General features: G+C 42.8%; 1 protein-coding gene across 1 annotated transcript in view; it reads right to left on the bottom strand.

The window, feature by feature from the left end:
* LOC121681805 (EF-hand calcium-binding domain-containing protein 9-like) overlaps window positions 1-23,191 on the bottom strand; it is a 26,852-nt gene extending 3,661 nt beyond the window's left edge. Inside the window, exons 1-3 of the mRNA XM_042061747.1 lie at window positions 22,841-23,191; window positions 10,988-11,136; window positions 6,865-7,041 (exon numbers count right to left, since the gene is read on the bottom strand). Of these exons, the coding sequence (XP_041917681.1) occupies window positions 6,865-7,041; window positions 10,988-11,136; window positions 22,841-22,976 (462 nt within the window). The 5' untranslated portion in view covers window positions 22,977-23,191. The remainder of the gene's footprint in view (window positions 1-6,864; window positions 7,042-10,987; window positions 11,137-22,840) is intronic.
* Window positions 23,192-23,445: the final 254 nt, after the last annotated feature.

Raw genomic sequence — 23,445 nt, 5'->3', positions numbered from 1 at the left:
TCGTCTGGCTGGGAATTAGAACACTTTTCTCCACATTGATCCTCCATTCCAAATTCTGGAGATGGGTGATCATTAGTGATGTGTGCCGTTTCGATTGTATTCTAGAATATGATAGAATCAACCAATCTAAAAAGTTTAGGATTCTCATCCCCATTTTCAGGAGTGGGGATAACGTTACTTCTACGCATTTCGTAAAATTTCGGGGGGCTAGTGAAATTCCAAATGGAAGTACTAGATACTCGTAGGACTTCTTTTTGAATGCAAAGCGAAACGTCTGTGTCTGGGTATGATTGACAGGTGGAAGTATGCGTCTGTCAGATCTAGTTTCCCCCTGTCTCACTTCCTCCATGATCTGTCTGTTTGTTACCATGCGAAACTTGAATGTTCGTAAGGTTTTGTTTAGTCTCCTCAAATCTAATATTGATCTGAAACCTCCGTCTTCAAATCTAATATTGATCTGAAACCTCCGCCTCCTCCGAGGGAACTGCCCTTATAGCGTTTTTTGCTAGTAATGATTCTATCTCTTGACTTAGGTCTTAGCTGAGTCTATGATTTTTTGGAATTTGGGGGGTCGGTGTGCGAATTGCAGAGCGTACCCGTTCTCCACTATCTTTAAGACCCAGGGAGCGTCTTTCGCTACCATTCGCCAATAATCTAGATGTGGAAAGAGAGGAGACACATTTTCGTTCAGATTCTTTAATGGGGTCTGACTGGCTATCACACTCTGACAGGCTATCACATACTGGTGTGTAGGGAGTAGTGAAGTGCTGTGACAGTGTTGGGAACTTGAAGCTTGGAACTGAGCGCCGTGTCGTGCCAGTGGAAGAACAGCGGAGGCCTCTGGTTTGTGTGAGAGGAGGGGTGGGTCAGGAGAGCCACGCCGTGCTCGAGGCAATGTTGGCTGATCCCCCTTTCTCTTGCTGCAGATCGGCGCGTCAGGGTCGCGCCAGGCGTTGCTGCCCGCGGTCTGGGCGAGCAGGCACTCTCGTCCCGGTCCTGAATTCGTTCCGTGCCCATCCTCTGCCTACGGTGAGTTTGGGTGGGTTGCCTCGCGGGGGTGGCCCAGCCGCCTGTCTCTCACCATCGCGGGGGATGTATGGTGTCGAACTCTGTGAATGCGCGGAGTGTGAGTGGGGAGCTGGAGGTTCGCGGTATTCGGCTCTCGGGCGGAACGGGGAATGCTGGCGTCGGGGTAGCACATGTTGGTATGCGGCCGACTGCTTCTGTGTGGCTTCGCGCTTCTCCGTTAAAATGGAGATGGCCTCTCCGAAAAGTCCTTTGGTGGACAAGGGAGCATCGAGGAGAAAAGATTTGTCGCGGTCGTGAATCTGTGTCAGATTAAGCCACAAATGTCGTTCGAGCACGACCAGGTTCGACATAGTTCTGCCCAGACATGTGGACTCGAGTCACATGACTTGGACTCGAGTCAGACTCGAGTCATGATTTTAATGACTTCAGACTTGACTTGATAAAATTCGGCATGACTTGCGACTCGACTTGGACTTGAATACTATTCACTTGAGACTTGACTCGGACTTTGCCTCTTTGACTTGTGATGACTTGACATGTCTCGAATCAAAAACTAAATTTCCTGATCGTGGACCAGTCACCCTACAGACGCTTTCCCGCGACTAAAAAAAAAAAAAAAAAAATAGCGGAGACAAGCGGCCAGAGCACAGTACAGTACTGCCGCTACCCCCACACGCGTTACGCACTGTGTGTAGGGCACCAAGAGACAGAGGAAGGACCAACATTTAGCCAATCACTAGTAGCTTTACTGCAAACTGATTTGCACTCTTGTTAGAGAACGTTTAATGTCAAAAAGCACCAACAGCATGTTACATAAAGTTGATACTTTTCGAGTCCTCTCCATTAAGATCCAACTTGAATTTATGCTAGCCTACTGCATTTAATTGAGAACGCATCCAAGCACGCACGAGAGGGAGAGAAAATGAGTAGGTTCCAGCTGGCTTGTCATTGTTGATGATGATTGATATCTTCTTTTAAATATAAGAAACATATAAAAGGAAATCGTGAAGGCAACAAATACGAGATTAGAGGAGATTGTGAATTATCCGGTTCTCACTAGCCTACTGTACTGTTATAAACTATGAGATCCAGGTCACTATGACATAGCTGCACTCACTGTGATTTGGAAAGTGGACAAGAATATTATGAAGAGTTGTCTTTGCCTTGTGTAATGGAACTGGTCTTAATAGTCTTGAAGTATTCAATAATTTATTTACATGAAGCACATGATATGCCGATTGAAATACATTTCACTCAGCTACTGTAGCTAGGTGGCTACTGGCTACCAGGCTCATAATTCACTTTTAATTGCAAACAGAAAATGTCAAGCAAGCATCATGTCATACATGCTTCTCTTTCCAAGGGAATGAAAGCTGTTTGTGCCAACTTAATATCATGCTTATCAATGTTTGAGTTTGTGGACTAGCCATAGGCTATATTTGAACGGAGCTGGTAAAAAAAGGATCATTATGAGAACGTGTGACACAATGGGCTTAAAGTGACAGTGCACCATTTACAAATGAGATAAACAACATCAAATGTGTAGTATTTCTTAAGAAATGAATACTTTAAAACAAAATTACTGTCATTATTATATTTTAAATAATATAAAAGTGTTGACCTTGGCTTCCCTTATGAGTCGCCACTGCCACAGCCTAATAAATTGTTTGCAGGCAAATCTGTGGCCTAGCGCAGTGAACTGCCATCAGTCAAATTATTACTCATCCTTACAGTGGGCTCCGCAATTTGGAAAAACAATATATATATTTGCAGCTGTGCTGAGTGTTATGTAGCTATCCGTTTACATATTACACAGGTATGCGCATGCATATGTCGTAAAAGATTACAAGACAGAAACATTGAACATATTTTAATCTGTATTTATAAACAAAAAATACTGTGGATTAGATGGAAGTGCTAAAATTATGATCGATAGTCTAATAATGGCATTATTAAGTGAAGAGTACCTGATGACTTGTTCAGGACTTGAAAAAGATTGGGACTTGGACTTGGACTCGACTTGGCTTTGATGTGACTTGGACTTGGACTCGACTTGCCCTTCTCTGTATTTACTTGGGACTTGACTTGGACTTGACTGCTAAGACTTGGGACTTACTTGTGACTTGCCAAACAGTGACTTGGTCCCACCTCTGGTTCTGCCCATAGCCTGGGCTGCGCATTTCGTAACTCGCAGAGCCAAGTCAGTCGCTGGCCGTAGCTCCATCGAACGGGTCTTCTCTTTCCTCCAGGTTCCCCTCCGCCAGTTGCTTTAATATCGCCGCCTGGTAAGCCTGCAGCACTGCCATTGTGTTAAGTGCAGCCCCCGCCTGCCCCACGGTGACGAATGCTTTCTCCGCGAGGGAGGAAGTTGTCCTGCACGGCTTTGATGGTAATAGGGGTTTCAAATTCCAGCGTGGGGCTGCGGTGGGGCACAGATGGGCAGCCATCGAGTCTTCCAAACGTGGCATTGTGGAGTAGCCGTGCTCTGTGACACTCTCCACATTTGTGTAGGCGGAGATGCCTTGGACCGGAACACGAGAGGTGTACTGGGTTTTCCAGGATCTGATGAGTTCCTGGTGAACTTCAGGGAAAAAGGGGGCTTTGGTCTCCTCCTCCACCTTTTTCTTCGCCAGGAACCGGTCGTCGATGCGGGAGGGGGCGGGAGGTGCAGTCTCCGGCCACTCCAACTCCAGTAACTCGGCAGCCCGCTGAAGCACCTCGTGGCTTTTCTTGGGCTAGGTTGGGGTTGAGAGGTCTCACTCACTCCTCCCTCTGACCGGTGTCCGGGTCGAGTGGAGGGTCCACCTCGTCGTGATCGAATACAAACGCGCCACACAGGTTTTCGTCTGGATCCTCTCGTCCATCGAGGAAGGACACTGGTGGCGGGCTTCCCTTTTTTTATTTCTTTGCCGTAGGGGACTTCGCGCCAGCCGCCCACGAGGGGGGAGCATGGTCGCGGTCCTCCTCCGAGGCATTGTCGTCGTCTTCAGAGCCGTCCTGAGGAGAGCTTCTGGGACGGAAAAGTGCCTTCCGTTCTCTCAGGACTTTCCCTGTGAGAGTATCGCAGTGCGGGCAGTATGCCTCTGTTGAGAGTGCCCGAACCGCGTGGTCGAGTCCAAGACACTCCACGCATGTGAGGGTCCATCGGTTTAATCACGGTGCCAGAAGAGCACCGCTTCTCCGAGGTTCTCGGCCTCTTCTTCTTCCCTGGCATAGCCGTCGAAGAATAAAATTATAATCCAATAAATCCAAATTAATCCAAAAGTCGGCTAATCGTGATTAGCAAGCTAGCTATCAAGTTTCCACAGCTTCTGAGTGTTCAGTCGCGCTGAAGGGAAAAAAGAGGACGCACACAGCACGTAACAGGAGTGTATAGGCAGGGGGCGGTCCTAAGCATTACGTGCTTTGAGCCTATTGGCTCTTGGTGTTATACAGCTTCAGCAGTCGCCCTGATAGGGCTCTTTCTCATAGCGTCATTGACGCAGCGTCTCGTGACCGATATGAAGGGGAACCGCTCGAATCCCACCCCAGTTCCTCCTACCTGGTGTCGACGTTGCCAATTAAGCAATAAGCCCCGAGAGGCCGTAGGTTACACCGATTCTACAACAGCTAAGGGGCGTTGTTAGGCATGATGCGTTAGCGGTAGAATCAGTGTAACCTACGGACTCGAGTGGCTTATTGCTTTTCTAAAACTGTTACCATAAATACCTGGCAAAGTTTCATAAAGTAAAGGCACAGCAACTAGAAATGTAATGATTTATTAAAAAAAAACATTCTTCCGCCAAGAAATATATTTCCTCTATCTGAATGGTTGCCAGGCAACTTCGAGACGCAGCTACTTTAACTTTTGTATCAAGTTATGGTAGCGTAGTGATATAAAACGAAATGCGGTCAAGGTGTATGTTTATGCTGCATTTTACAACGGCATCGAACGTGATTCAGCGAATCACAATCAAGGACCGGAACTATCAGTTTTAGAATGACTAGCCTACATCAGGAACAGTGGAACCCTGACTTTTCCCCTCCCCCTTTGGACGGGACACCCTCCATGGTCACCCAGAACTTCAGATGCAGAGGGATACATTGCTGCGTCCTGACACTTATTAGTAGGCCTACGTGTCCTACTCATGTCTCACAGGTAGAGAAGAGCTGTTCTGGGAGGCTTTGGAGACCTACTGTACATGAGCATTACCAATGGACTTGAGCCGTAGTAGCCTACAGGCCAATGTAAGCTATTTGCTGTCGAAATTAAAGAAGCCCTATGAAGGTCTGATTATTCCTTCGCTGTTTCTGGGTTTTCGACTGATTTGGGCTCGCATTTTTCACGACATAGCTCCCCCTGCAGATTCGGTAGCAAGTGACTGCTACGCTAAAACCCCCACTAGCTAGCAAGCTAGCCATCAAGAAACCAAGCTAAACACATACAGGGCTCACAATAAAACGGTCAAGCAAACACATTGTTCAAGAGACTATCAAACCACATTACAAAAACGAAGTTCACCCAAGGGTAGGCTACTTACAATTTCAACAGCAACAAAGCCAAGTCGGCATCCGTTTTGCAGTCTTCTTAGAAACTACAATCCGACTACATTTTCGAGGCGCGATTGGATACTTTCGCTGAGTTACATCTGGATTTACCCGGTCCGGGTTCTGAAAGTTGCATATTCGGTTTTTCGGCGGAGAAGTGACAGAGGGAGACGAAGCACCCACCAAACAACCCAGAAAGTGTTGTAGAACCATCAGAACGACTCTCAACCTGCATAATTAAGGTCATTTTTGCTAAAATTGTTGCATAGGGCTTCTTTAATAAATGGATAAACTGATAAATTACTCACTGTTCGTGAGTGTCTTCGTTTAATGAAACCTATCTAGCGTAAAGTGTTAAATAAGCAAAAATGCCCCATGTCAAACAGTGCTTGGGGTAGCCTATAGGCCTGTATAGCCCAGACTTATGTTTAACGTCCCATCTCCCAAAAATCGGCAAAGTTGTATTTATTAATCTCTAGTAATTAGTCAAAATCACAAACAACTTCAGGCAGCACTCTTGTCCATCATCTAGCCTGGCCCAGCTAGATGGTGTTCTCCCCCCGGTGCTCGTGGTTCAGTCCTACCACAAGCGCAAAAAAGGAAAATTCGAAAATTGAAGCATCATTTACATTTTTAACTTCTGAACAGAAATCCGTAACTGTGCTCAATTGAAAATCAAAATAAGCATCAATAACCCATTTACTGTGCCGTCCTAAAGAATGGATAACGGATTTTTAAGCCTATTTCTATATTTTTTCATGTGAATTCTGCAAATAGAACAGAGCACTGCAAAGCGTTACACGGACCCATTTTGGCCACAGTGCTTTTGTTTAGACACGGGTGTTAACTGTTTTGAAAATGTGATGTCAGAGTTTACAAAAGCATCAAAGCGATCAAGAAAAACTGTAACGATACCGGTAAAGAAAAAACTTGCGTGCACACACAGAGGTGAAAGCGGCTAAAAGTGCTGTAGTGCATATGCCAGACCAGTCGATGGCGCTGTGACTGCCGTGCAGAGGCTTCACATTTAATTTGCGTAGGAAACAAAACATTGTTAAAGCAGTGTGTTAAAGCAGTCGCATGAAATCAGGAGACTACAGACAATTCAGTTTTCAATTCAACTGTTTAACTAATAAAGTTCATTCAAGGTATGTGACTGCTATGTGGAATGTGAAATGCTTTTACGTTTTGCATTAGGTCTGGTAAAGAGCACGCTACACTGGAGAAAACATTAACATGCGTTAGTCATAGGTTGTAATAAGCTAATGTTTAACTAATATGTGTGTGTGTGTGTGTGTGTGTGTTTACCTCATCTCCTGACACATCAAAGTCGTAGAAGATCTTGGTGAGGGCGCGGCCATTGAGGTTGAAGAGGAAGGCGGAGCTCTGGAACTCGGCTGGGCTGATGGTCCGCCCCCCATCCATGTCCAGCAGCTCAAACACCGGCCGGGAGTGACGGAAGATGAAATTCTTCTCCACATGGTGCTACACAAACACACACCCCTGGATGCTCAGTAAGATGGCAGTAGAACCGTTAAAAGTCTATCGGTGTATATGTGTGGTGTGTGTGTGTGTTTGTGTGTGTGCGTGTGTGTGCATGAGTGTGTGTGTCTGTATGTTTTTGTCTGTTTTTGTCTGTGTCTCTGCTTGTGTCTGTCTGTCTCTTTGTGCACGTGTATGTGTATATGTATGCACATGTTTGTGTGTGTGTGCACATGTTTGTGTGTGTGTATGTGTCTGTCAGTGAGTGTGCGTGCATCTGTGTGTGTGTGTGTGTGTATGTGTGTGTGTGTGTCAGGGATGGAAATTAGCACCCACCACCAGCCAAATGCAGGTGAATTTGGTCAATTTAAGGCGAGACATGGCAGGTGAAAACATTGTTTTTTCATGCACTGGCCAATTTCGAGATTTTGGGCTAGTTTGCTACCTTAGCATGTATTCTTTCAGACTACTACAACAAAAAAGTCCAATTTACACATTTAGGTGTTTATTTCATTGTGTTTTACTCGCGCCTGTATATTTCTCTTAAATTCACCAAAAGTTAGCATTCTAACCTTGGCACAAATGTTAGCATTTTAACCTTGCCACTACCGCGACCGTGATCCGAAACATATCATGTGTAGTACCGTTGAAAGCTCTGTTTTTCCTGCATGACGCTATTGTATCAGCAATAAATTTCGAAAGTTCAAAGGCGAGTCTAGGCTGAGAACCAGTGTTGTAATGTAATGTAGAGTACAAATACTTCGTTACTGTACTTAAGTAGAAATTTCACGTATCTGTACTTTACTTCGCTATTTAAATTTATGTCAACTTTCACTTTTACTCCACTACATTTCCTAGATAAAATGTATACTTTTACTCCGTTATATTTCCACTAAGCATCTTCGTAAAATTAGAAGAAATGTGTGCGACTGCAATAAGGGAGGTTTGGCGAATCACTGCTCCTAGATTGCATTACACACGCTGCGCGCTCTATTTCAGCGCTTGTTTGTTGCTAAAGGAGGAGGACGCACAACTGAAACCGCCATGGAAGCACGAGCACCTACTGGAGGACCTCCCGTTATCATAGACGACCACCCCGACGATAGTGGTGAACTTGGTGAACAGGGTAGTGGTGAAGATAACGTCATACACCCATGGCCATATTTGCAAGGAATGTTTCTGTACGTTGGCAGCTTTCTGTGAAGCTGAGCACTCCGCTACCTGCCTCAGCGGCCTGTGAAAGGTTATTTAGCATCGCAGGACTTGTGTTCAGTCCAAGAAGAGTAAGACTGAATCAGGCCTGGGGTGGGAAATCGGGAGAATTCCCAGTGGGTCGCTTCACTTTTGGGCCGGTCGAGGAAAAAAATATTGACATTTGTCACGTTAGCCTATCTTTTCTTAAAGTAGGACATGTTTCGCATTCTGTGCATGACACCAATGCAATGCCTCTGCAAGGGTTGTAGCCTACGTGAGGGAGTTCTCCCCTCCCAAAAAGATTTGGTTGGGTTGGGTCCATATAGCCCGTCTTTTCCAAAAAGTTTTCTCAGATACGGATAGCCGAGCCGGCCCTACAGTAGACACAAGCGCCAGGAAGGATGGATGGTAGAAAGAGGCCAGGAGAGACTGAGCAGCAGATCAACCAGTCGACCACTGAAAATGATGAGCCCGAAATTAGTGATGAGGAGGCCATGACTACAGGGACAAGTAGAGAGGATAAATTAAAGTTATTTAATGTAAGAAAGAGCAATTACCCTACATGATAAACCTATATGCCTTGTTTGCTCAGAAGAGGGTGTAGTAAAGGAGTAGGCTAAATCACCAAACAACAATATATCCTACCCATGCAAAAAACATGTAGCCTAAACATTAGTTCAATATGCCTCTTTGTGGAAGCGTGGGATACACTACATTTCAAAGGCTTTCTTTCTTTCTTTCTTTCTTTCTTTCTGTTTTTGTTAACTTGTGGAATAGTGGAATATTTTTTGTTAACTTCTTAGTTGAAGTGAATTATTATATAACCTTTACACATTTGTTGAACCGTGGTACTAATAAAAACTACAGGATAGTAAGAGCTGAAATGTTTCTTCATTTATCCAATTTCCACCACTATGGAAAAGGTGGGCCGGTCTTGGGCCTGAAACTCCCAAGCACTGAATTCTGGCAACTTTGAAAACCAGCTTCTTTTGAAGATGAACAGACACCTTTTCAGTTTAGACTAATGACTGGCGTATTAGTAGCTGGACATAGGTGGCCTGTGTGTGTGTGTGAGTGAGATGGTGACCTGGGGAGTAAGCCCTAGAAATGCTCATACCACATGACCAAAATTTTCTCCCTACAAGCAGGTCATTTTTTTTTTAAAGAAATAAGTTATTTACTTTTCATTTTTACCTGAAGTTCATACAAAAGTGACATTTCTGTCTTTGATGTCAGCTCTAAAAATATGCTGTTTGTTCTTTGAACTTAAGAGTATTGTGCCTGAAAAGCCTGATTTGATGAGTGAGATTAAGTAGATATGGGAACCCTGAATATGCTTTATGCTTTACTATAAGAAAGCCAAAATAAAGTTCACAATAAAAGTTCAAAATAAAACCGCTTGCTTTTTACTTTTACTTCAAATACTTAAGTACATTAAATATCAGAAAATTACTTTTGATACTTAAGTACAGTATATATCAGATACTTTAAGACTTTTACTTAAGTAATATTCTAAAAGGTAACTTTCACTTCTACCAAAGTCTTTTTCTAGTGCGATACTTGTACTGTTACTCAAGTATTGCTTTCTAGTACTTTATACAACACTGCTGAGAACAGAATCTCATTGGCTGTGTTTCAAGGCTGTTTTCTCAAAATGAGTTTCCTCTCCCACTTTGAGCACAAAATCTCCACTTCAGAAACACTTACATACACCAAACTTTCTAGTCTTATGCCTAAGTATATTTAGAAGATTTTTACAGAAGGGTTTATTGATATATTATTATGACATGTTATGCCTAAAAACATGGCAAAAATCGATTTTTTAAGGCTATTGACAGCATGTTCTGATATTTATTATTTTATTCATATTTCTAATATTTTTTTCTTATGTTAATGTAAGTATTCAACTGGGGAAGTTGCATAGTGATATCTGCTAGTTAAAAAAATTACCATATTCACCTGTAGTGTCTTGCCTAAAAAGACAAACTACAAATATACAGTCAGATACGGGCGAATTTCCATAGGCCGTGACGGTCCCTTGTAGTAGGGCTCATGTAATGTTATCAGTAGCCTATAATGGTAAATGGTGCTGATTTGAAGTTTCCTACAATAACTGGTGAGCCGCAGCATGGGTGCAGCGCTTCACTTTTTGACACTAGGCACACAAAGTGCGTCCAAATTCACTCATTCTTCTTTGTTAATCTACTTGCGAAGTAGCCTACTCATCACACAGATATCACATTAAAGAGGGCCTTTTCTCAGCTTTTAAATGGTGCTAGCTACAGTATAGCTGCTATTTGCTGTGATACAGTTAAAAAAGATAATTACATTTATTGAAAATTCTAAGTTATCATTATTCTCTGCGCCCAATTCCACACCCATTCGTCTTGGTGGAATATCTCACAAACTCTTTACTCAACACATGACAAACCATATATCAGAATTTAACAGCAGATCCTACCAAACACAAAGGTCTAACATTGTGTATAATTAGCCGCTCCAGAGTAATCTGGTTTTGAAATAAATTGTAGCAAATATAAACATGTTCTCCAACTTTGGGCTTTAAAAGTTCTTAAATCTGAGCTTTGTTTAAATCGCTTAGATATCTGTGAATATTAAAATCAGAGGATATACAGCTCATGACTTTGTGACCAAGAATTTGTCAATGTCAATAAGTGTGTCTGTGTGTGTGTGTCAGTAAGAGTATATGTCCATCTGTCTGTGTGTGAGTGTGTGTGTGTGTGTGTGTGTCTACCTGGCTACTCAGTAAGATGCACACCAGCATGTAGAATTGCTGGAAGCCAATCGCTCCACTGCCATTCCTGTCCAACATGTCAAAGGTCATCATGATCTCCTTCTCCCCAAAGGTTGTGACCTCCCGCATGAAGTGGGCGAACTGGACATCTGATGAGGTCAAACAGGACAAGTTTGTTATATACAGGGAACACACACATACATACAGGCCATTACATACAGGGCATTACATACAGGCCATTACATACAGGCCATTACATACAGGGCATTACATTACATACAGGGCATTACACTACATACAGGGCATTACACTACATACAGGGCATTATATACAGGGCATTACACGCAGGGCATTACAGTACACGCAGGGCATTACATATTAGGGCATTACATTACATACAGGGCATTACAGTACATACAGGCCATTACATACAGGGCATTACATTACATACAGGCCATTACATACAGGGCATTACATACAAGGTATTACATACAGGGCATTACATACAGGCCATTATATACAGGGCATTACACGCAGGCCATTACATACAGGGCATTACATATAGGGCATTACATTACATACAGGGCATTACATACAGGGCATTACATACAGGCCATTACATAAAGGGCATTACATACAGGGCATTACATTACATACAGGCCATTACATACAGGGCATTACATTACATACAGACCATTACATACAGGGCATTACATATGTCATAGTGTGCAAAATATCATGTATTCACGTTTGTAGTGTTTTAATGCACTTATTTGTGTCTTGTGTGCTGTGTGTTTGTTTTGCTTTCACGTGTGAAGTTTGATACTCCCGTCACAGCTGTTCCAAATCATGAACTGACAATTAACGAGGACTCAACAATCGAACCTGTAGGAAGGAGGCTGCCTAATTTAAATATTTTAAAAATAGGGGGAACATGTGTGTGGGAATGTGTGTCTCCCTATATTTGCAGGGTCAACAGGCGCAGAGGACAGGTAACAAGTCAGGCGAAGAACTGCACAAGGCACAGCAGCCAAGCCAGAGGTGGCCTACCCAGCCTGACTCACAGCAGAGCAGTTCCCAAAGCACAAGCTATATTCCGGGTGGCAGATTTGGTCTGCACCTGGTGAGTAGCTCCTTTTTGCCTCAAGCAACATAACGTGTATTAGTATCTTGGTTGTCTGCTCCGTACTGCCCAAAGTCTCGTTTGTTTCAGCGGAGCGATTGTATCGCTGCTGGTGATCGGGGTGGAGAGCTGAGTAGCCTACGATCTGTGGAGGACTTACGGGACGGAATCGAGCTATCGGAACACTTGTGGGTTGCCGTGCGGGTGACTGCTTGGCTAGGCTAGGCCGGGTGAACACGGAAGCTACTAACTGCTTGCTTGCTTCAGTGGCGCAAAAAGTGGGTATGCGCTATATGCGGCGCATAGGGGCTCAGCACCGTGGGGGCGCCAAAGCGATGGTAAAAAATAAAATAATAATAACTAGATTTACCGCATAGCGGTACAAAATATAACCGCCGCTCAGTCCTGTACACACGTTTCACGAACATAAAACACACTAATCAATTTGTATCCATCTTCTACTTCACCCCCACTCTTGAAACTTTTGTGTATGCTTGTTTGGCATGCCTGTGTGTGTGTGTGTGCGGGCCGCACAGCAAGTAGCCTACTGGCGCTGCAAAGGTGAATAGATTTGTAGCACTAGCCAAAAAATTTGTAGCATTGTTATAAAACCTTTAAAATCTCTAAAAAATCACAAGTAGGGCAGTTCATCATAGTTCATCCATTGCAACTGGACTGATGAAAGGTCATGTACACCTGTAGCCTACATTGTATTTGGGGAAAGCAGAAGGTATCAGTTTTACATTCATGTAGTTATTTTTTTTTATTAACAAACAAAACAATAACTGTCATTTCCATGCAGCTTTCAACAGCTATCAAGAAGAGAGGTCATGCCATGGATTTTTGTGAATGTTTCTTCTTCTATGCACGATTTTAGTCATCTTTAGTTCATATGATATTCACCTTATTGTCAATGCACAAATTAAATACCAATAGTCTAAAACGAAATGCAGTTTTACATCTTTGTTTTTTTTTTTTTTATTTGCAAACATCATTGACATTACAGAAAATGCAACACTACGACATGCACATGAATACTACATATGACAAACAGACGTACATTACATAAACACATACTGTAACCAAGACATCACATTGACTTGGCTTCCACAAACATAACACAACATAACATTAATAACAGAAAGGCTAAGGATGATTTGCGTCCAGGATGATTACAGATATGATTATCAGGGATGAAATTGATGACCGGAATGAAAAGAAGGGGGGATGGGGGGGGGGGGGGGTGCGGATGGTAGCTCTAAGAGTGTGAATGAGGTGGTGTTGGGATGGGGGTGGGGATGGGGGGTGAGGGGTAGTGAGTATGTGAGGATGTATGTGTGTGTGTGTGTGTGTGTGTGTGTGCGCATATGTATAAGGCTGGCTTGCTGTTGGGCCAGGAGGAGAGAAGCTGGAACATAGAGAGGGAGGGTTTCAGAGGAGAGGAGTTGTAATTATTCTATTAATGATAAGTATAATGATAGGAATAACTGATTGCCTGGTTGATTGCCTGACTGATTGCCAACCTGGGCACCCATTAATGGCCACAGTTCCACCCAGCCCCTGCAGTTATACTGCGACACGCTGACAGAGGGGAGGACCTGCGTGCCACCCATCGCCCCAGGCCCCCAGCATATGCACACATCCCCCACTACCACGACCAACCACACCTCGCCCCCAGACCTTCACCCAACACTCCACTCTTGACCTAAATATGTACAGTATGTGAATGGCTAGGTTGAGGGGTCTATCTAGAGTGTAGCATTAAAAGAAGTGGGCATGCATGGTGAATATCTGTCAGGATTTCCCCATGCACACCACACTTACCCTGTGTAAGATGTATGCCTCCTCAATGTGTGCATTAAAATAAGTGAGGCATGCAGATAGACACCTGATGAGGCATCTACCTGCACTCCACTCTTACCCTAGCCTGTTTTGTAGTTTTTGTTTATGTATGTCACCTAACATGTAGTGCGATTAAAAGAGAGTAAAGCGTGCTGTGTGCTTCCAGGACAAGGCGTGTGCATGAGCGTATGAGGAGGGTGCACACCGGGGGCCCAGGGCCAATAGATAACCCACAGGACCCAACCAATGCCAAAACCACACAGCGACCCGCCAGGACCGAGTCTCCCAAGCCATCCAATGGGGCCCCGTCAGAATAACGATGGGAGAGGTAGAGAGAAAGAGTGAAATTAGTAAAGTTTATCAGAGAATGTAAATAAAAGGGGGAGGGAAAGAAGGGGATGCCATTTATATTACTAATAATAATAATAATAATAATAATAATAATAATAATAACAACAATAACAACAATAGTTCCAGCTACCCTCCCCTGCCTAGTGTTCGATGATATGTGTATCTGTTGATGAAGTGTGTTATGATCGTGTGGAGATGGAACTCAGGCAAAGAGGGTCAGGACTGTAAGTAGGTGATAAAGGGGTACCAAGGAGAGGTTGTATCCTGAGTATTGATTAAGTTTGTAGTTGATAGGTTTTCTAATGATATATAGTCTGTTAACAAGTTTTTCCAATGAGTGATGTGAGCTTTTTTCTTAGATTTCCAGTTCATGAGGATTGTTTTCTTGGCGATAGTCTTACATGCAGTTTTACATCTAACCAGTGGTACAAATAACTGACATGTCCAAAAGGGCCTTCATGAAATGCGTCGCGAGACTGTTCACATTTTAACAGGCCAAGTTGAGAGCTGCGTCCATTATTGTTTGTGGGAAAAATACCGATTTCCACATTGCAACTACTGAATCCATGGTCAGGGACCACCAGCAATGTCCTCATGGACCACGAGTGCGCCGCGGACCACTGGTTGAAAACACCTGGCTTACAGTATCAAGCGGACTTAAGCTGCCACCTCTTGGCGAAAAGTTGTAATACATTTCACCCAGCTGCGTGAATCACAGAAAGCGTGAATGAAGTGGCCACTTCTAAATGGGACCCACTGTACTGTAGCTGAAGGTCTGTGGCTAAAGCAGCCATAATGAAAGTGTTATTATTGTTTGGACACTTCCCACACACACATGCTTTTTAATCGCATAGACTACAACTACCAAGCTGGAATCAAAGCACATCGATTCACCTCTCATAGTCACACCCTAAAGAAGCACTTCAAACAAACAAACAAGCGTCTCAGTCTCATGCATGTATAGCCATAGGCAAAACTGTTTCAGACGTAACGTTAGTAGCCTAAATCATCCATTGCACAGAATGATTTTTGTGGCACGTGCAACAGGTAGGCTACAGTAGCCTAGAAATCTAGACGCACCCTAACGGCAGCAAATTACATTTGCTTCCAGGGCTAGTCTAGCAACTCTCTGTTGGCTTGTGAGCTCGAAAAAATTAAACTTCTATCAGGCCAATCAAATCGTGTATAGAGTCGCTTAACATAATGATTGATGGCAGAGTTGCAACGGTTTGGCTTGAATTCCCTGCTACTTGAAAACAAAGAAGATGGATGTTGCTGTTGGCGCTGTATTGCGTGCAGAGGGAATTTGAAAGACAACCGATTATCCCGCCCCTCGGACTGAGCACTGCGAACGGTGAGTGCCCAGACCCTACATTTTAATGTGGGTCTGGCTCGTCAGGCTAAGGCTACAGTCCTGCCCTGGATACATTTCTTAAAGTGCGCTCTAAAACATTTGGTTTAAATGGAGATGTAGCCTAGATCATCACTGGTGCGTTAATAAATCTACATTGTGACGAGTTGACACAAATTATTCACTTTGACGAATTTATGTAGTCTAGTCAATTGAGCCATGCTCTTCCTTAACGTTACTTGAAACACCTTTGAAAATAGAGGATTGATTGGGAATGAACGTTAGGTCAGATGCTTTTTGAGACTTTTTGTGGTCTTAGGCTGCTGTAGGCTAATGCAACATTTTACAAAGCACTGACAGGGCCACCAAGGACTGAGCGAATCAACAGCAGAAAAACCTATTTAGCAAGCAGAAATGTCCCAGCCTGTTTAGGATGCTTCATAGACAGGTTATCTTTCAGGTAGGCTAGGCCTATATTTTCTATTAGAAAACCACGTTAGCGAACGCGTTGTGACTAACTCACTTAGCTCCTGTAGGCTGTAATGGTCAGAAAAGAAGATGACAGTCGAAAGATATATTACAGCGCTGATATTAATGTGCTTGGTAACCGCATTTATGGTTTTCTTCAAATACACTGGTCAATAATCAAATTGGCCTCAATCACTCAACCAATGCTAACGATAGGCCTAACATTATTTTACCTAGGTCGTAGGTAGGCCATTACAACTTGTATAAGATTAATTTCGGCTTCAAGAAGAAATGGGAATTACATTTCATGCGGTAATTCTGCGGTAAACTACAGTGTGTAGGAAGTGTCTTTCCAACCCACTTTAGATTAACTTCCAACAAAATTACGTCTCACTGCAACGATGCGCCATCTGGTGGACAAACGACTACGTAATGCCAATACTGGAAATGCAGCCAAATGATGATGAATATTTGGTTTTCCTTTAATCCTACTGAATTTGTAATTATGTATCGGCCGTTCTAATTGCCAATATCGATAGTATGTCTGTGCACCACCATCTACAGGCCAATGAGTGTACAGTCACTAAATGTACACATAACTTCATTTTTTTAGACCCCCCCATGGATGAAATTCTACGAAACTTGGCATACCCCCAGAGAATGTCAGGTTAATCATACACATAAAATTTGGTGCAGTTCTGAACATCTTAACTGAAGAGAGGGGCGATTAAAGCAGAATGATATTGCATTTTCATTTTTTACGGGGGGGGGTGCAAATCACAAATGAGTGATTATGGGCTAGGTTTATGTGGGCCCTTGAGACTAACATACCATAAAAAATTATTCATCCTCGGTGCCACGGTTCAGGTAGTTATTTAGGAAAAACTGCATTTTTTGGGTTTCGGGGGGCCCAGCGCGGGAGGGGGGGGGGAGTCTAGGGGAGCTACATACCCACCAAATTTCATGTGCCCCGGTGTTTCGGTGTCCCGGGTATCGTTGACCAAAAATTCAGGAAGTAGATGACGGGGGGGGGGGGGGGCAATCCCTATATGACCGCTTCGCTAGCGGCGGTCATAGTAATTTATTTGGTACATTCTATATGTAGCTACTGTTGTATGTTTCTAAATCATTTCTGCATTTCCTCAATGTTAAATAACATTTTAGAGGAGTAACAGGCTAGAGTAGGCGCCCTATCTCATAAGATTCCATCATAGAATTTTGACATAGAAAAGGGAGTGGGGGCGCTGTGAGCGCCGAGTGAGCAGGTACGAGTAGTGAGTTTTCGTCTATGGAAAAAGATGGATACAGCAAAAAAAAGCTGTCGGGGGCTAAACATAGAAAAAGAAAGAGGGAAAATGAGATGGCATGTCAAGGGATGCGACAGTAGTTAAATAAGTGGATGGTGAAAAGCAACAGGTAGGATTTAAAGTATGACGTCTGTGCTTGGAGGCTTGCAAATATTTGTGTTTGCTAAGCATATGCCGATTGAAACATATCTTATTCCATTAAGATAGCTAGGTGGCTACCAACAGAAATGTCACGCTAGCAACAACTCATCACGTTTCCATTTCCTAACAATCGTAATATTAATAGCTTAATATTGTGCTGCTAATGTGGCAAACAAAGGCTAGAGTTGGATCAGCCTTATCCTTTGTGAGCAACAGCTGGCAAAAGGACGTTAGGAGAACCGTTTAGACGCTCTTAAAGTCTTAAAGTGACAATGCACCATTTAACAATACTTCAAGTTCAAATTGGCAGAATTTCTTAAAACATAATAATTTACACTAATAAATTGTGTAAATTATTGGCCTTTTGTTTTACTTTGTTGTTTGTGTTTTTTTTTTTTGGGGGGGGGGGGGCGCCAATTTGTTGTTGCATACCCCTCAAAAAATGGGTAGCTGCGCCCCTGGCTTGCTTGCTTGTTTGTCTACTGCTGTGCTGTGCTGACTGTGGGAACTGCTGTGGGGCATCTGGCGCTGCTGGTGGCTGGCGGCGGTATTACTGGCTGTGGTCTCGCCTTGTTTTATTATAGTGTTTGTTGTACATTTTTAATGTGACTTTATTATGATCGACTTGACATGTCTATTTATATTTAATAAATTTGTAAAAAGATTTTGAGCACCTTTGCCTCACTGATTAATCACACTGCCTACTGCCTTGAATTGATCTTAATTACTCAGGTTAAAACCTATATTGCTGTCTGGTCACGGGCAGCCTTACGATTACAACTAATCTGGTGACACACTAGATACTTTATTGCTCCCCAAGGGGATCTATCAGGGCATTACATACAGGGCATTTCATACAGTTTACCACACACACTATATCCTCACATATGATCATGTTTACCACACACACACACACACACACACTACATCCTCACATATGATCATGTTTACCACACACACACACACTACATCCTCACATATGATCATGTTTACCACACACTACATCCTCACATATGATCATGCTTACCACACACACTACATCTTCACATATGATCATGTTTACCACACAAGAGGATAAAGATTTGATTATTCAAAGTGCAGATAAAGGCGGGGCTATTGTGATCTTAAACCGTGATTGTTACGTGAGGGAAATACAGAACCAGCTGAAAAACTCCAAATTTTATAGGAAATTGGAATCTGACCCTACCTTGAAATTCAGGAACCAGCTGCATGAGAAATTAAACCAACAAATGGAGATGGGACATATAAACAAACATGAACATGCATACATGAAGGTGGATTACCCTATTACTCCAGTCTTCTACACTCTCCCTAAAATCCATAAAGTATTTACAGATACACCACCTGGACGCCCCATTGTTGCGGCTATTGGCTCCCTGACTGAAAAAATCTCATCATTTGTAGACCATACTTTACAATCTTTGGTCGTCTCGCTCCCTTCATATGTGAAAGATTCCATGGACTTTATCAAAATGATCCAGTCTGTAAAATTGAAAAATTCCCAACAATTCCTGGTAACAATGGACATTGAATCTTTGTACACAAATGTCCCCTTCCAGGGTGGCTTACAGGCTACAAAATCTTTCTTGGAAAAAAGGTCTATCAATAGCCCAAAAACTGAATGCCTTCTTGATCTGATTGAGTGTGTCCTAACATGTAACTATTTCTTATTTGGCACTGATTTCTATCTCCAGATCTCTGGTGTGGCGATGGGATCTAAAATGTCCCCCAGCTTTGCATCTCTTTACGTGGGACTGTTCGAATCAGAGGTGATCTTCGACACACAAAAGAATCCCTACATACAGAACATATCCTATTGGAAACGGTACCTGGACGATATTTTTTTCATATGGGAAGGGGATGAGACCCAACTAAAAGAATTTCATAAATACATGTGTGAAAGTAATCAACATCTAAATTTCACCATGTCTGTGGATGAGTCAAAAATGAACTTTTTGGACATCTTAGTAATAAGGGAAGGAAATACTCTAAAGACTGATCTGTATCGTAAGAGCACCGATAGAAACTCTTTACTTCATGGGGAGTCATATCACCCAACGTCTCTTAAGAAAAAAACCTCCCCATATCACAGTTCAATAGAATCAGGAGAATTTGTAGTTCAGATGAGGACTATCAGATCCAATCTACCATACTAAAAGATCGATTCAGAACAAGGGGATACAAAGAACACTGGATCACAGAAGCCTCTAATAGATTTGATAAAATGTCCCAATCCGAGAGTCTGAGCAGGAAAAGAGCCCAGAATCAAGTGCCTAGGAATACTTGCTGTGTCCAGTTCTCTCCCATCGCCAAAGATATCGAACGGACTATTAAAAAACATTGGCATATTGTGGATACAGACCCGACACTGAGACAGATCTTTCAAGGACCACCACGTGTTGTCTATAAGAGACAGCCAAACCTCCGCAACATGCTGTCATGAGCATTCTCTCTCCCTGGCAACAACCTTAATTGATTCAACTCTCTGCCACTCTGCTCACTCTCTCTCTACTCTGCCTAACGAGCTCCACCTGGCTCCGCCCTGCTCTGCTCTTGTTACCTGGCCAGCTGCGCTGCATTTCCCACTCACCATCCTCACCTTGCCCCACTCTGCTCTAATTACTCTGCCAGCTGCACTGCATTTCTCCACTAACCTCTCCCAGTATATAAAGCCCTGTTTTTCAGCCAAGCCCTGTCAGATCGTCTTCAAACCTGGACCAGTAACCTGCCTGCCTGTCTACTCTCTGACTCCTACCTGTGATTCGGATCCTTTCTTGACTGCCTCCCTGTTCTACCGCCCAGGTTATCCCGACCTGCCTTCTGGATCTTCTCGATTACTCTCTGATCTTCAGCCCCCCCGGTAACTCGAATCTGCCTTCTGTCCCTCACCACGTTTAGTGCCTAACCCTGGTCTGTACTACTGCCTGCTGTTCACCTTGCTGTTGTGTGTGTGTTCCCCTGAGCCCCGAGAACCCCTGACACCCCTGGCACTCCTAGCACCCCTGGAACCGGAACCTCCAAGACCTCACGTTTCTCTCACTCCTCTTCCCCCCTGAACCCTTCAATAAAAAGACTCTGAATTTGAACTTGCGCTCTTGGGTCGTCTTCTGTCCGTGACACATGCTTGTTAGGGCGGACTTACCACCTCCTCCCCCTACACACTTTCTCAGCAATGTCCAATCGGGAAACTATAAATGTGGAAATTGTCAACAATGCAACTTCACATACAAAACACACACATTCAATCACCCCCACACAGGAGAAAAGTACAAAATTAAGGGCATCATCTCGTGTCAAACAAAAAATTTAATATATATGCTGTTTTGCCCGTGTGGATTGGCCTATGTGGGTAAAACCACAAGAGCACTCAAAACCAGGATAACAGAACACAGATCTGCAATTCGTAATCAGGATATGAAAAGTTCAGCGGCAGTTCACTTCAAAGAGGCTAGACATAATGTGGCTTCTCTAAAATACATCGGAATAGAATCTATTAAGAGTCCCCGGAGGGCGGGGCATATTGACACTCTACGTCTTAAACATGAACTGTACTGAACTGTTGCTCAAAAATGACCTCCCGCAGGACAGTTCAAACGTCGGCGCGCGGTGCATGTTTCAATCACCACGTCAAAATTTCCCAGTAAACCATAAATCCATGACTTTTCAAAATGATGATTTGGATGGAAAATCAACATAATATCAATGTCACCTTGCTATCTGGGAGCTTAACTTTGTATTTATGTGCAAACAGAAAACCCCAACTGATTTTCCGCCATGTTTTTTCAAAATTTTCGAAAAGCTGACAAGTGAGGGAGGAGTCAGATTTATTACTGTGTTATGATTCGCAGCAAATTTGTATTACTGTAGTTTGACCATTTTTGACCATAATTCATAGCGAAACTACAGCAACATACTGTATTCACAAATACAGTACACATTTTTCTCAAAAACAGCAGTGATGCTGTGAAAATCACAGAATCTTGTTACAGTGGAGCGTTTAGCTCAAAACGTTACACACAGGTGAAAATCAATAAAAATTCCTGATGGGAGCATGTGTGCGGACAATCCACTCTTTGATAGCCTAGCACTTTTTGTCCAGCACCTGCCTTGGATGTGCGCACCAACATACTACTTTTCATGTTTACCACACACACACACACACACACACACACACACACTACATCCTGACATATACAATTCTGGCCAGCTCTCTGATTTAACAGATACTGAACATTGTTGTACAATGACTGATTCAACATACTGAACATTGTTGTACATTGTGCTGAACTTGTTTGAGATGACACTGTAAAATACAATAGGTGAGTTCAGGTAATTTGGGACACTTGAAACCACCTAAAAAATGAAAGACCACCACTAAAAACCACCTACAATTCTAAAGACTACTTTACGTGGTACTTTTACAATTTCTGATGGATCTATGTTATCTCTTAAGAAAATAACTTGCTAAGAAAAAAATCTTTATGAAGCTTTGGACCTTCAAAAGGTCAAAGACCGATGGTGTGTTCAGGGACAATCACTGTGTATCAGTTTAGTCAGTTTAGTTTAGTCATTAAATTGACTTGCCTAATTATAAACTAATTTGCCTAATTATACATTTATTTGCCTAATTATAAATTGAAATTGGAAATTGGTTGTAAGCTCATTAGACCCATGGAATTGGCCCATGTTCATACATGTGCCATTTTACAATCTGATTTATCTGATTTATATGAAAGTTACTCATTGCATCATTTTTTATATTTTTAAGAGACAAAAATATCAGAATGTCTGTAAAAGATCAAATGACACACAATAACATAGAACTTGTGATGTCATAGCACCTGGTAGTCTACAACCATACATTTCACATAATAGACGTGTCCCATTTCATAGCACCTGGTAGTCTAGAACCCTATGCTAGAACCATACATTTCACTCAATAGATGTGTCCCATTTCATAGCACCTGGTAGTCTAGAACCCTATGCTAGAACCATACATTTCACTCAATAGACGACTCCTATTTTATAATTTGTGTTGTCCCAATTTAGCTAGCACATGGGACAGTCATAAGCCCTTTACCATAATAATACAATTATAACTATTTTGAAAATAATAAATATTTTGATTTTAAGTCAATTAAGATGTAACACCATATGTGTCCCCTCTTACCCAAATTACCTGTGAGCTCAGATGTGTGTGGGTATGTGTGTGTGTGTGTGTGTATATATGTGTTGAAAATCGCACTTACCATTGAGAGTATTGGTGTTGTGAACATCTAGTATGTTAAAGTACTCCACCAGGATCTTGGTGTTCCTGAGCGATAGCAAGCAGTACACGCTGTTAAAGTCCAGATAGCACAGGAGAACTCCCTTCAGCAGTCTCATGATCCCCTCTCTTCCTTGCACACACTAACTAATCTGCCTCCCATTCATGGCCTGCCATGGTGATGTCACATCACAAAGAGCAGGGTTCTATTGGTCACACATGTACACGTGTGTCACACAGAGGTTCTGTGAATGTTTCTCTCCTCTTTCTCTCAAAACAGTGTTTAGTTAACATCAGGTTTGTGATACGTATGGATTCTTTTGGTACACTTTGGGTTCTACAAGGCAAATTTACCATAGAAAGTCAGTGTGCTACAGGGCACACCTGACCTATGTAACTCTATTGGGCACACCTGACCTATATAACTCTATTGGGCACACCTGACCTATTTAACTCTATTGGGCACACCTGTCCATATAACTCTATTGGGCACACCTGACCTACATATGTAACTCTTTTGGGAATACCTGACCTATAGTATGTAACTCTATGGAGCACACCCAGGGTTATTCTATACTACAGGACCAG

Source organism: Alosa sapidissima, chromosome 14 (genome assembly GCF_018492685.1).
Source record: "Alosa sapidissima isolate fAloSap1 chromosome 14, fAloSap1.pri, whole genome shotgun sequence".
Classification (NCBI taxonomy): domain Eukaryota; kingdom Metazoa; phylum Chordata; class Actinopteri; order Clupeiformes; family Clupeidae; genus Alosa; species Alosa sapidissima.
The sequence above is the reverse complement of the archived record's forward strand: the minus strand, read 5'-3'. Positions and strand labels throughout refer to the sequence as shown.